General features: G+C 49.9%; 1 protein-coding gene across 1 annotated transcript; it reads right to left on the minus strand.

Annotated features, from left to right (window-relative positions):
- Positions 1 to 377: 377 nt before the first annotated feature.
- On the minus strand, positions 378 to 13,597 carry Bcl7b (BAF chromatin remodeling complex subunit BCL7B). Its single transcript, NM_001420935.1, has 6 exons — positions 13,399 to 13,597; positions 11,330 to 11,405; positions 5,142 to 5,238; positions 2,029 to 2,199; positions 1,519 to 1,598; positions 378 to 1,373 (listed from the first exon to the last, which is right to left on the minus strand). Exons 1-6 carry the CDS (start codon positions 13,488 to 13,490, stop codon positions 1,281 to 1,283), a joined length of 609 nt encoding a protein of 202 aa, NP_001407864.1. The 5' UTR covers positions 13,491 to 13,597; the 3' UTR covers positions 378 to 1,280.
- Positions 13,598 to 14,120: the final 523 nt, after the last annotated feature.

Raw genomic sequence — 14,120 nt, forward strand, 5'->3', positions numbered from 1 at the left:
TATTCATTGCTACCTATGGGGTCAGAGTCCAGGGTCAGTCCATGTATAGTCTTTGGGGAGTGGCTTAGTCCCTGGAGGCTCTCACTGTGCCATTTCTTCAAGTCTAGTGTCTTTGTTTTCCTGAGCAGGATCTTTCTGTGAAGGCTAGCCAGGCCTCGAACTCTAAGTCAGCCTCAAGATTCTCCTGCCGCAGGCTCCTGAGGGCTGGTATTCCAGGCTGTTAGTGCACTCGGCACTCACACTCATTCCAAGGGCAGCCGGAAACCATTTCAATCTGCAGGGCTGGCATTTGCCAGCCGTGATGATGTCACAACCACTCACCCACCCAACTCTGCTCCCACAACCTTGTAGAAAGAAGCAATCGGGTACTAACAAGAAATATTTCAAATAGTTTAATTTTAAAAATACTCTATTCAGTGCTAAAATAGGTCTTCACTTGCTGTTACCCATTTCCATTTTCTTAAACTTCTCTTTTTTTCAGACAAAAAATAAAATCATAAAGTTTAATTAAACATGCAGATTTTAAAGAAAAGGGAACGTTCTAGAAAGTCTGAGCTGAAAGAGTACTGGGGGCAGGTACTGTGGTCAGAACCTCCAATCATGGCTGGGGTTTTCTGTGGCAGGAGGCAGGGATGCTGGAATGAAACAGGTGAAGACAGGAAGCTGCGCGTGTGCGTAGTGAGCGTGAGGAAGCGGAAGGTTCTGGCAGGCACAGGGCTGGGAGCGGCTGGGGCATCCAACAGAGGCCGGCCTGCCTCAGGGAAGGATGCGATCCCCCGTGGGTCTCCTGCCCACAGTGGAAGCCCCTCCCTCCTGGAAGAGCCTCTTCTCCCGTGTTCTCCGCTTCTCTACCGGTCAGTCCCTCTTCCAGCAGCAGCCTGCAGGGCCTGGCCCCGCGGCACAGTCCATACTCTACAGTCTCCATTCAGTTCGAGTAATCTAGGCACTCTCTCTAGGGTGCCCTCCACACCTTTCTCCTCGTGGCGGCGCCAGCAGCTCCGTGCAGTGGTTCGGAGGTGAGACATGAACCCTGTTGCTCTGGCCTACTTGGGGTGCAGAAAAGATGTGAGCGCTCCTCTGCCCAAGAGCAAGCAGACACAAGTGTCAGGGACAGGAAGATGGTGCGACGACCCCACGCCCTCCGTCAGCCTTCTAGCCCAGAGGGCTCCCACGCACAGGCTCTGGACCCTAGTGCTTGCCCGGACCCCAGCATCAGAGCTCGGCCAGACCAGAATGCAATAAATAGAGGCAGGGGCCAGGAGGCGAGGGGCCGGAAGGTGCTAGCTTTCTGACGTGGTCTGCGGCACTACAGGTTGGTCCACACAAAATCGCTTCAAGGGTGGGGCACCAGAGTCCTCCTCTTCCTCAGTGGTCTGGAAGAAACAGGACGGCGTGGTGAGTCATTCCCAGCAGTCCTCGGATTTACCACACTGCCACCTGCAGCCTACGCTCTGCCTGCCCCCAGGTGACCAAACCCTGCCCCTATCTAGAACACAGGGCAGGCTAGCAACCTCTTACCTGGGTCTCTATTGGCACCGGTTCTTCCTTTGTGAGCGTGGGGGGTTCATCTGCAACCTCAGACGCAGGCAGCGAAGGCTCTGTAAGAGCAGCAGTGTCAGCCCAAGGTAAGTCAAGCCTCGGCCTGGGCCTGGGGCAGTTCCTGAGACTGACATCCGGAGGATGCAGGCTCAGCAACCACAGGTGCAGGGTCTAGCTAAGAAGCCCTGTCTCTCACATAAGATGAAGGAAGTTGACCGGATCACAGAGGGCCACCATCCCAGCCTGAGTGAGTGGCAGACACTGGGAGCCAACGTTCACTTGCCATTCTGGACATCACCCTTCCTACCAAGCCTCCCTGGTCTGAGAGGGCTGCTGCATCAGATAAAACAACACATGGAAGGATCTAGAACAACACATGGCCAACAGCAAGCACACAGTATCTACACCAAAATAACTTCCGTTGTGTGGCCAAACAACAGAAGCTAATGAAGGCCAAAGATGCGTCAGGGGGGCATCTTCATGACTCACCCTCAAGGATCTCCTGGCCCAGGGTGGGGGGTTGGGAGTCATCCGTGCGGAAGTCTGAGGTGTGTGCTGGGCTCAGGGACTCGCTCTGCTGGGGGCTGGGGCTTGAGTTGGTGCTGCTGTCCACCTTGAGTTGATAGACATCTGACACAGAACTCTGGTTGCTGTTCTCATCTGGAAACCAAGCATAGTAAGGCAACAGCTGGCACCGCACAAGGAGTTCAGACAGAGTCGCTGGCACAGTTACCATTGCTGCACGCCCCTAAAAGGGGGGCCTGAGTGGGGTTCCCATGTCCTGGGGTGGGGGGACTCTGCAGAGTTTAAGCTAATTTGCTTTGAGACAAGTGTCACTATACAGACCAGGCTGGCCGCAAGCTTACATCCATCCTCCTGGCTCTGCTTCCCCATCCTAATTACAGACGTGATTCACCACACCGGACAAGAACTCACCAAGCAGCAGAACTCATTATGAACTCTTGAGCCTCCTGCCTTCTCCGCCTCTGGAGGGCCCAGAGGCGTGCACCACCACACCTGCTTTTGTGTGGTGCTGAGGACGGGACCCAGGGCTGCATGCATCCTGAGCGCGCGCTCTACCAAATGAGCCACATTCCCACCCCCAGCGTTTTCTATTTGACAATATATAGAACACGCGGCCATAACTTAGCATTGCAACATTTCCAGCTCAGGACTATGGAGCTCTGCTTATATAACCGTGTTTCTGTTGCCTACCAATTACAGCTCCAACCCGGTAGGTAGCTCCTCGCTGCACCGTGGGAGGCAGGGGTGCCATCTGTGCCTTCCCATGGCACAGAGAATGGTAGCACCACGTGTCCTGACCTCAGGGTTCCTGAAGAAGGCAGTGGTGTCTGGAGGTGATCACCTCAGGCTCTCAGACACCAGACTGCCCCAAGGACGAGAGATTAGCACCCGGGGCTCTGTCTACAGGCTTAAGGTCACCAAGTAAGTTAAAAGCTGAGGCATGCACAGTCCCCTCCCCCATCGCCTCCAGCAGGCAGTCTGGTCACTTGCACTTGTTTCTTGCTCCGCAGGGCATCAGCTCAGATCTCCTTGTCACTGGTCTAGCCTGTTGTGACAGCCTTGAATCTCGGTCTTAACCACAGACAAAGCGAACGCTCCAACCCATGCCTGGCTCCTCCTTGGAGAGTGCTCTGTGCCCCTGCTCTTCCGAGGGCAGGCAGAGAGGTTTTTGCCCTCAGGCCTCACTGTCTGCCATTCTTTAACCTTTACCCTGGCTCCAGCAGCTAGAAGCTGACTAAGCACTGTTTCTCCGACCATATTGCTCCCAACCTTCCTGCTGCTGGCTAGTGTGACTTCCCTTTCCAGGTTCCTTGCAAAGTTCCTATATGTTTGTAAAACGCAATGACAGCATCAGTTGCTCTGTGGAGCCCCAGTGTCTGAAGCTTCTACTGGCCCTGGCACACACTGGTCACCCTCTATCACACTCTATAGGCAGTCTCTGTCATTGCCTTGTCCCTGATGTCCCAGTGCCAGACACAGGAAGTACAAACAAAAAGGAGGAGTTGGGGACCAGACTGATGCCTCTCGTTTCCTGGAACCTTCTGATCACTGAATGCCATTCCCTGTGTTCTCGTTCCTGCATGACATCGACCTTGGTGTGGTGGAAGGGGGACAGCAAGGACAACTGCATGCTAGGTATCTCTGCATATGGTTCCTGAGAGACAGTGGAAGGCTGCTGCGGGCTTCCCTCTTCCCAGGACTACTATCCTCCACACTAAAACCAAAGTGGCTTTCTGGTTTTTTGGGTGTGCGTGTGTGACAGAGAAAGCTAAAGTTCTTTTTTTTTTTTTTTTTCTTTTTCTTTTTCTTTTTTTTCGGAGCTGGGGACCGAACCCAGGGCCTTGCGGTTGCTAGGCAAGCGCTCTACCACTGAAGTTCTGATTGAGGCCAGTGGCACAGACTTGTAACAGACCTCGTTGGGAGGCTGAGGCAGAAGGATGACAGTTTAAGGTCAGCCTGTGGAACCTACAGAGATCCTATCTCAGAATTAAAGATAGCAGGGCTGCAGGCAAAGCTCAGAGGCAGGGACCTACCCTAGGAAGGCTGTAAATTTAATCCCAAGTACTGACAAAAGGGAAAAAAGAGCAGCCAAGTCTTGTCACCTGTGCACCCTGGAGTGTGCGATTCCTTAAGTGGGGCTGGCGACAACTGCACGGCCTGTACCACACATAGCCTGACAGGATAAAAATGAGGATGGCATAGAACTGCTTCTGACCACAGTGTGAGTGGCGCTGTTCTTTTTCATTTTAATTAATTAATTAATTTATTTATTTATTTATTTATTTATTTTTGGTTCTTTTTTTTGGAGCTGGGGACCAAACCCAGGGCCTTGCGCTTCCTAGGCAAGCGCTCTACCACTGAGCTAAATCCCCAACCCCGCCCTGCAACTCTCTATTTAGACCAGACTGGTCACAGATTCAGAGAGAGCCACTTGCGGGTGAGCTGTCACAGCCTGCGGCAATGGGGTTCGTTATGCTATTATTTATTTATTTATTTATTTATTTATTTATTTATTTTTGGTTCTTTTTTTCGGAGCTGGGGGCCGAACCCAGGGCCTTGCGCTTCCTAGGCAAGCGCTCTACCACTGAGCTAAATCCCCAACCCCCAGTTCCTACTCTTAACCACTGAGCCACTGCCCCAACCCAGTTATTTTGTTTTATTTGAGACAGGGTTTCTTTGTGCGGCCCTGGCTGGCCTCGAACTCAGAGATCCACCTGCCTCTGCCTCTGCCTCAGGTGAGTGCTGGGATTAAAGGCTGGTGCCACCACACATGGCTCCCAGGTGTGCTCTCATTCCCATGATGTCCTTGAATTATTCTGTTCTTAGATTTATCGTATGTGTGTGAGGTTTGGCCTGTGTCTTCATGTGTGCCCCACTTGTGTTCCTGGTGCCTCTGGAACTCAGAAGGCATCAGATGCCCCGCCTGGAACTGGAGTTGTGGATGGCTGTGAGCAACCCTGTGGGCACTGAGAACCGAACCTGGGTCCTTGTGAGAGCAACGAGTGCTCTGAAGCACTGAGCTTGGGGGCCTTCAGTCCCTAAGCTTTCTATTTTCTGAAAGGAAAACGTCAACTCACCCTGGAATTCGAGGAGGAGGGAGGAATTGGCTGAGGCATCGGAGGGAAAACCATTAGGTTCTCGGGCTGCTGTATTATTAGATTTTGATTTTTCTTTCTATAAAAGAAAAAGAAAGAAATACGACACAGGTAAGCAGGACTCACAAGGAGGACAAGGGGACCTGCTATTTGAGAGCCCTCAGAGGTCCGAACAGAAGTAATGTGGGAACTAGGAAGCCAGGAGACAGAGAATGAGGAAGACGCAGGTGACTGCTTCCTCTCGACGCAGCCTCTTTAGCTGTAGAGTGAACGCTGTAGCTGTATCGGAACAGCTGAGCAATGAGTGAGGCTCCTCTACAGCAACATGGCTCTCCTTTGCTCTAACCACAACAGTCAACACTCAACCAGCCCCGCCTAAAAGCCAGGTTTAGAGTTGTGTGTGCGCATGCACACGCACAGGCACACGCATGCGCACATGCGCTGGGATGTAGTTCAGTGGCATAGTGCTTGCATAGCATTTCGTAGCATTCCTGATGCCCTGGGGTTGCATCCCCAACACTGAATGAAGTCAGGTGTAATGGTGCCTGACTGCAATCCCAGGACCTGGGAGGCAAGAAGTTTAAGGTCATCCGTGGATATGAAGGTATACATATATGTATTTGTGTATATATAGCAAGTTTGAGGCCAGCCTGGACTCCATGAGACTGTCCCAAACAAACCCTAAAAACAAAACCTCCCAAATAAAACAAAAAAACAAAACCCAACTAGGCTGGAGAGATAGATCGCAGGAAAGAACATTGGCTGCTTTTCCACAGGACCTGGGTTCTGCACCCACACAGCAGCTCGCGGCCATCTGTAACTCCATTTCCTGGGGATCTGATACCTTTTTGAGCCTCGTGCAGGCACCAGGCATGCATGTGGTGCACAGGCACACCCTCAGTCAGAACACCCACACACTCAAAATAAAAGAATTAAACAAATGAAAATGCCCACAAGAGTTAAACAATTCAATAAGCTAAGAGAGCAGGAGCAAACGAAGTAACCAGAGCAAAATCCCAGAGATTGAGAAACGGTACAATAACTCCTTATACAGGTTTCAGAGGCAACAAAAGTGCCTATTGTGGAAAAGTCATAAATACATCAAAAATGAGTGGAAGGCATAGTAAGCAGATGCATGTTTTCGTTTGTTTGGTTGGTTTTTGAGAGAGACTCCACTATGTAGTCTGGCTAGAACTCTTATGTGTGGTGATTTGAATGAGAATGGTCTCTACAGGTTTATATGTTTCAATACTTGGTCTCTGGTTGGTGGAGGCCAGGCCTTGTTGGAAGAGGTGCTGGCTTGTTCCTGGTCCTCCTGACACTAAGTCATTTGGGAAGAGGGAACTGCAATTGAGAAAATGTCCCCATCAGACTGGCAGGTGGGCAAGCCTGTGGTGCATGTTCTTGAAGGATGATGAGGCCACCTCTGAGCTGGTGGCCCTGAGTGCTATAAGAAAGCAGGCTGAGCAAGGCAGGAAGCAGCACTCCTTCCTGCCTCTGCTTTGGTTCCTGCCTCCAGGTTCCTGCCTTGAGTTCCTGCCAGGATTAGACTGCAACCAGAGAATGACTGGATGAAACCAGAGAGCTGTAAACTAGAATAATAAACCCTTTCTTCCCCAAGCTGCTTAGGATCAAAGGTCTTTAATTACCAATGACAATTTGAAGACAAAGGAGGGCTTTCAGTGTGGGCTTTGAGTTTTCAAAAGACCCCGCCCAGTGTACTCTGCCTCCTGCAGAGCGAGCGCTCAGCTGTCCCAACCACCACACCTTAGCTTGGCCACCACGGTAGACTCTAAATAACCCTCTAGAACCAAAAGTCCAATTAAATTCTTTCTTTTTAAAGTTGCCTGGGTCATGGTATCTCATCACAGCAACAGAAAAGTAACCAAGGCACGGTGCACGCCAGCATGGCCTGGACACCTCTGCCTTTTGAGTGCTGAGATTAAAGGTGTACACCCAGCCCGTGCGGCAGGTTTTAAAACACAAAAGAAGCCTGCAAAATCCCTCAGTAGCAGCCCACTTGAAGACCATGCTCAGGGGCCGAGGACAGTTCAGGTCCTGATAACCAAGTCAACGAGGAAGCCTGAGGGCACACACTGCAGGAATCTGACCATCAATGGCAGCCAGAATGTGCTGGCCACATCAATGAACACTTGTGAGGACAGAGGAGAAGGGGTAACTTGGCACTGTCCCCAGTAAAGAGCCAGGACACATATCCATCTGCATGGAAATGATGGATGGAAGTGGAGCCCTACTTCACACATGTCGCCCTGTCTCAGGTGTCTTCTAAATGGAAAAACAACAGGCAGCCTCTAGATTACATGGAAGATCATCTCTGGAGCCTCGAAGAACGGCCATATTTCTTCTGTTCCCTTCATTATGGGGCCTACCACAGATCTGCCTCCATTTCACTAATTACCCACACCGACCTCAGACTCCCTTTGTAGCCCAGACAGCTGTGAAGCTGTGTTCTTCCTCTTCTGCCTTCTGAATAGCTGTGACTGCAGGCCTGTGGCACTAGGCCCAAGTAGTTGTTGTTTTAGACAGCTATGAGGCCCAGGCTCACGAGCCTCCAGTTGCTGGGATCTCAAGAGTGCGTTACCACACTCAGCAGGAAAACGTCCTTCCGGCTTTAGTTTAAAGGCACCAACTATATTTTCAAAGATTTATTTTTATCCATTGAACACTGTACCTGAGCACTGCAGCTCATACCTGTGATCCTAGCACTCTGGAGGCTAGAGAGGGCTGTACAAGTCCAGGGACAGCCTGAGCTACACAGATTCTGTTGCAAAAATCTCCAAATGAATAAATAAAATGAAACACTCCTAAAAACAAGTTACAAGTGGAAAGATGCATGGACAGCTTAGTGGACAGTAAGCAGAATTCTCACAACTCATAAGGAACAGACTACGTAAGGAACCCGCCAAGCACAGTGATGTGATGCAAGCCTAGAAATTCACCACTTAGACCGCAAAGGGAGGGTGATCAGAAGTTCAAGTCTGTACACTAGACCTGAGACAGCCTGGCTTACATGAAACCCTACCTCGAAAAAGAAACAACTCTGGGACAAATCTCAATACAGGTATACACATGCATTCGTGTTTCCTTTTCTATGGTAGTTTTGTGTTTTGTTTTTTTGAGACACAGTTTCTCTGTGTAGCCCTGGCTGTTCTGGACTTGTTTTGTAGACCAGGCTAGTCTTGAACTCACAGATATCCACCTGTCTCGGCTCAGATTGAAGGCAGCAACCACCACGCCCTGAGGTGTACACCTTTAATCCCAGCACTGGGGAGATAGAGGTGGGAGGATCTATATGAGTTCAGGGTCAGCTAGACCTACATAGCAAATTCCGGAATATTCAGGGCTTAGAAGAAAGACCTTGTCTCACCCTCCCCTACAAAGAAAAAATGTAAACAAAGAACAGACAGAAAAAAAGAAAGTAAATTCTATAGTAGAAGGGAAGGGAAAAACAGGACCAAAGACAACATGGACTGCTACCAAAAATACAGTGCGGAGCAAAACAAGAAACAAACCAAAATCACAACAAAGCAAAATCAAGACACAAAAATAGACACTATATGGTTCATTTTTCAGTTTTCCAATTTTTATTTTATGTGGACAGGTGGACTGCCTGCATATACCGTCTGCACCACACATCTACCTGGTGCCAGCAGAGGCCAGAACAGGTTACCCGATCTCCTGGAACTGGAGTTATAGATGGTTGTGGGCCACCACGTGGGGGCTGGGAACTGAACTCAGGTCCTCCGGAAGAGCATCCACTGCTCAAAACTGCTGAGCCATCTCTCCAGCCCTATGATTCATTTGTATAAAGTTCAAAATCCCTAAAAATGACCAGAGTGGTGGTAAGAAATACATGAGTGGCCACTCCTGGAGAGGAGGACAGACTGGCACGGGATCTTCAGAGTTAGTGATGCTCACTTCCTGGACCCTAGTGTTTCCAACTTACTCACCCAAGACAGGGGATTCGCTGTGCAGCCCAGACTGGCTTAGACTTCCCCGTCCCACTTCAGTCTCCTGAGTGCTAGGATTGGTTACATGTACGCACCACCCAGCTAGACCTAGGCATATATGCCAAGGACACTGGTTTATACTTACTAGACTAAGTTCTGTTTTGAATATGTTTCTCTACATATGTACATACACTTTTTTCTTTCAGTGCAAGGGAAGTTAGAGCCTCAAGCATTAGGCCACACCCCCAGCACACAGAGCCACACCCCCAGCTTTCTTATATATTTTTAAAAGGTTTGTTTACATGTATGAGTCCCTTGCCTGTACGTATGTCTATGCAGCACAAGTGTGCCTGACGCAAGATCCCTGGAACTAGAGTTACAGGCAGTTTGTGAGCCTTCATGTGGGTGCTGAAAACTGAACCCAGGTGCTCTGAAAGAGCAGCAAGCACCCTTAACCACTGAGCCATCTCTTCAGCCCATTATATATTCTTTTTTTTTTTTTTTTTTTTTTCGGAGCTGAGGACTGAACCCAGGGCCTTGCGCTTGCTAGGCAAGTGCTCTACCACTGAGCTAAATCCCCAGCCCCCCATTATATATTCTTAATGAACTAATTATTATGTGTGCACAATGGGGGGGGCACACACCATGGCCCACAGGTGGAGATTTAAGGATAAAGCTCCCTCCCTCCACGCTCACATGGGTTCCAAGTATTGAAATAAGGTTGCTAGGCAAATGCAGCAACCGCCAGCACCTTATCTATCTTTTCCTTTAGGGGACATCAAATCTCTTGGGGCTAGAGTTACAGACGGACGGAGGCAGAGAGGAGGGTGGTGACCAGGAAACTGGTGTAGACCTCATACCCTTCTGAGTCCATGCAGAGCTACCCAGACAGTAGTCTAAAGAGCAAGACGGGGGCTAGAGCCATGGCTCAGTGTAAGCACATTTGCTGCTTTTCCAGAGACTTAGTGGGGTTCCAGCCCAGCACCCACACAGCAGCTCATATCTGTCTGTAACTTTAGTTCCATAGCACCTAATATTCATTTCTGGCCTCTGCAGGCAAAACACACATAAAATAAAAATAAATAATATATATTTAAAAGGTTCTCTTTTCTTAAGATTTATTTATTATATGTGAGTACATTGTAGCTGTTTTTAGACATACCAGAAGAAGGTATCTGATCTCATTACAGATGGTTGTGAGCCACCATGTGGTTGCTGGGATTTGAACTCAGGACCTCTGGAAGAGCAGTTAGTGTTTTGGTTTTTTCTTTCTTTTTCTTTTTTTCGGAGCTGGGGACTGAACTCAGGGCCTTGCGTTTGCTAGGCAAGCGCTCTACCACTGAGCTGAATCCCCAACTCCGCAGTTAGTGTTCTTAACCGCTGAGCTAATAAGTAATATTTTTAAAATGTGGAGGAGCTGGAGAGATGGTCCAGCAGTTAAAGAATGTTGTTTACTGCTCTTTCAGAGGATCTGGGTTTGAGTTCTACCATCTACGGATGGTGACTCTGTTATCTATGACTCCAGTTCCGAGGGATCTGAACCCCTCTTCTGACCTTCCTGGGCATCAGACATGAATATGGTACACTTGTATACATGCAGGCAGCACAGCCATAATGAAAAGAAAAAGCCTATGCAGAAAAAATACAGGTGTTTGCTTTCTGACACCCAGACAGGGGACCGAGGAGCATATTTTACATCTGGCTCTCCCAGGATTCCTTAGTTCCTACCTGGCATACCCTAAACTTTCCAGCCCAGTGGGCTGCCCTTCCCCAAGAGAGTCTTTTCTATATAATCCAGACTTTGTCTATCTGTCTGTCTGTCTGTGTGTCGGTGTGTCTGTGTGTGTGTCTCTCTCTCCACCCTTTTCTCTCCCCATTGTGACTTCTCTGGCCTCTGTCCTTGGGGTCAACGAACTCCCCGGAGAGCAGCTTCCTAATAAACCTGCCTATATATAATCTAATCTGGCTTGCATCAGCTCACTTCACCATTAGAGAAATGACCCATCAACAGGAACGGGGCTGAAGCTACTGTCTAAGTAAAGAGAGGATACAGGAGCAAACGACAAAGGAGCACTTTGCATAGTCCGGGCCGAGGGAGCCTGAGGTCTTTTCAGAAAAGAACTTCCTTTATAACTGAAAGAGGCGAGAAATGGAAGCTAAGACAGTGGTTTCTTTAACTGTTGCCCACCCCCTACTTACCTCCTTGCTATCTGTCACAGGCACCCATTTGAATATCCTCAGGGACGTGTCACCCACAGTCACCCATTTCTTCTCCCTAGAAGATGAGCATTAATTAGGATTAATAAATCACATTTCTTGTTTGTTTACTAACTCTGCTTTTGTGTCTCAAGAGATTGTTCCTTTGATCTCGAATGCCATCAAATTACACCTGAAGGTGGGTTTGTATAAGAGGATGTAACCAGAGTAGGGATGAAAGCCAGGGGTTGGGGAGTGGGGAGGCTTTCACTTGCATTCTTGTAATTTTAGCACTTGGAGGCTGAGGCAGGAGGACTGCCACAAATTGGGGTTGGAGGAAGGCACGAAAGACACTGATTGTGGCTCAGTCTTAACAGGCTTATTAGCATGCACTGGTCCTGACTTTGATCCCCCGCAGACAGAAGTCAGGGAGGATGGTGGAGATAATTTCCAAGTCTCTCTAAACTAGTTTTGTTCATTTTCCATTTAAGGTTCCTCCAAAGGAAGAACAATCACCAGAAAGGAACAGGCAGCAATTGCATGCTGGGTCACTGAGATTACTCACAGAGAAACACTACAGCTTTGTAGCTAGCTGCCTTTTTTCTCTGGCCAGGAACAACAGTGGGAGGCACTAGTCTAGCCTGCCCAAGGCTATGGGCTCCATCCCCAGCATACAAACAAAACTGACCCCTCCCTCAACATTCTTCCTTGTTCCTCCTGAGGTAGAAATGTCAGATTTACCAACGTACTAGCAAAGTAAGAAAACGTTGAGTGGCTTTTACTGAAGATCACCCTAAGGCAAACTATGAAGGCCTCCCAGGTCTCTAAACCCAACCGAACCAAGTGTACCCTCAACTCATTCAGCATTTCTCCTGTGTGTGTGTGGGACTGAAGTACAGGTGTTTGTTAGCTGCCATGTGGTGGCAGGAATTGAATGCAGGTCCTCTGCAAGAACAGCCCAGGGCTTTTAACCACTAAACCATTTTCCAGCCTCCAAACTTTTCCTTATCAGTAAAAAATAAAAGGGGATGGAGACACTTGAGAATTACATAGGAAGCAGAGGCATGCCATAACCCAGCACCTGGGAAGCAGAGAAAGGCGGATCTTTAGTTCAAGGCCAGCCTAGTCTACAAAGTGAGTTCCAAAACAGCCAAAGGTTTTTAAGACACTGATTCAAAACAAACAAACAAAACAAACAAAAAAATCACTCTAGCGGCCTCTTAGCCGCTGGGGAAACTGAGGCAGAAGGATCACTGCAAGTGTAAAGCCAGACTGTAGTACTCGGGGAGATCCGGTTAAATAAACGAAACAGGGGTTGGGGATTTAGCTCAGTGGTAGAGCGCTTGCCTAGGAAGCGCAAGGTCCTGGGTTCGTTCCCCAGCTCCGAAAAAAAGAACCAAAAAAAAACAAAATGAACGAAACAGTAACGAAATTACTCGTCATTAAGTGAGGGGGAATGGCTCAAAGACTTGGTTCAGAACAGTTTAATGCAATGAAATCCTGACCATTTGTCCGTTAAATCCGGGTTTGCAGTAAGTATTTGCAGAGACGGAGTCCCCTGGGCGCCTAGAGCAAACGGGTGCGCTGGCTAAGGGCCCCAGATCTACAGATATAAGGGATTTGTGTTCCAAAAGTGCCGCGTTTGTAAACTTCCGCTTAATTTCGACCACTTATAGCGCATAAGACTTGGCAACAACGGACATCACTGGACAGTTGCGATGCGCAGGAGCGGAAACCCAGCTGGGAGCCGCCAAGCCGCACTTCCGCGAGGTCCCCGGCGGAAGTGCAACACTGCAGCGCCAGGTCCCGCCCCAGGCAGAGCGGGCCGGAAGCGACTAATGACAGCTAGTGGGAGGGGCTAAGAGCCGACTGTCCTTCTGATTGGCTACTGTGAACGCGGACTCTGACTTCATGCCGACGCCGGCGCGCCCTCCTTTCGCTTTTTTCCTCCGGCCCCCTCCCCCCAGAGGCCGGCCTCTTGGTTCCCACCCTGTCTGTACGTGTCTGGCGATCCTCCGCGCCGGGTTTCCCGCAAACCCACGTCAGCAACCCCCCCCACTCCCGCCCCTCACCATTTCCGCACTTTCTCGATGGCCGCCATCACCTTCTTGATGTCATCTTTGGCCCGGCTACGGGTCTCGGCCCGGACCGAACGGCCGGACATGGCGGCGGCGGGGAGTGGCTGGGGGCCGGGACACTGCTCCCAAGACGCGGGATATCACGCGCCTCACGCGTCGTCGTCCACCCGCTGCCACCGCAGCACGTCACCGCGGCCGTCGCTCGCACCCCCCCCCGTGCGCGCGTGCGCGGGGGAGCGCGCGCACCCTCCCGCCCCTTGGGCCCTTGAGGCCTCAGCGCGCTTGCGCACCCGCCCGGGGGCGTCCCTACTGTGCACCTCAAGAGACCCTTAGACACCTCACTGGGAGGCCGAACCTAGTGTCGCCCGCACGTGGTGTGTGCCAGGCGAGGCCGCAATGATGTTGGTGGGATGAGATTTCGAAGTCACCACTTTCCCAATCTACTGCTTCCTGGAATTTGCTGTACTATAGACCAGACCAACCTCGAACTTCAGAGCCACCTGACTCTGCTTCTCAGGTGTTGTGTGCCACTGCATTTGACTAGAAACTTTTGTTTCATTTTTGTTTTCCGAGACAGGCTCTGTGTATCCCTGGCTGTACTGCAACTCTCTTTGTAGACCAGGCTGACCTTGAACTCAGAAATCTGCCTGCCTCAGCCTTTGGAGTGCTGCGATCAAAGGTGTGAGCCACTGCACCATTGGGAAGAAAATTTTTAA

The sequence above is a fragment of the Rattus norvegicus genome, chromosome 12 (genome assembly GCF_036323735.1).
Source record: "Rattus norvegicus strain BN/NHsdMcwi chromosome 12, GRCr8, whole genome shotgun sequence".
NCBI classification, from domain to species: domain Eukaryota; kingdom Metazoa; phylum Chordata; class Mammalia; order Rodentia; family Muridae; genus Rattus; species Rattus norvegicus.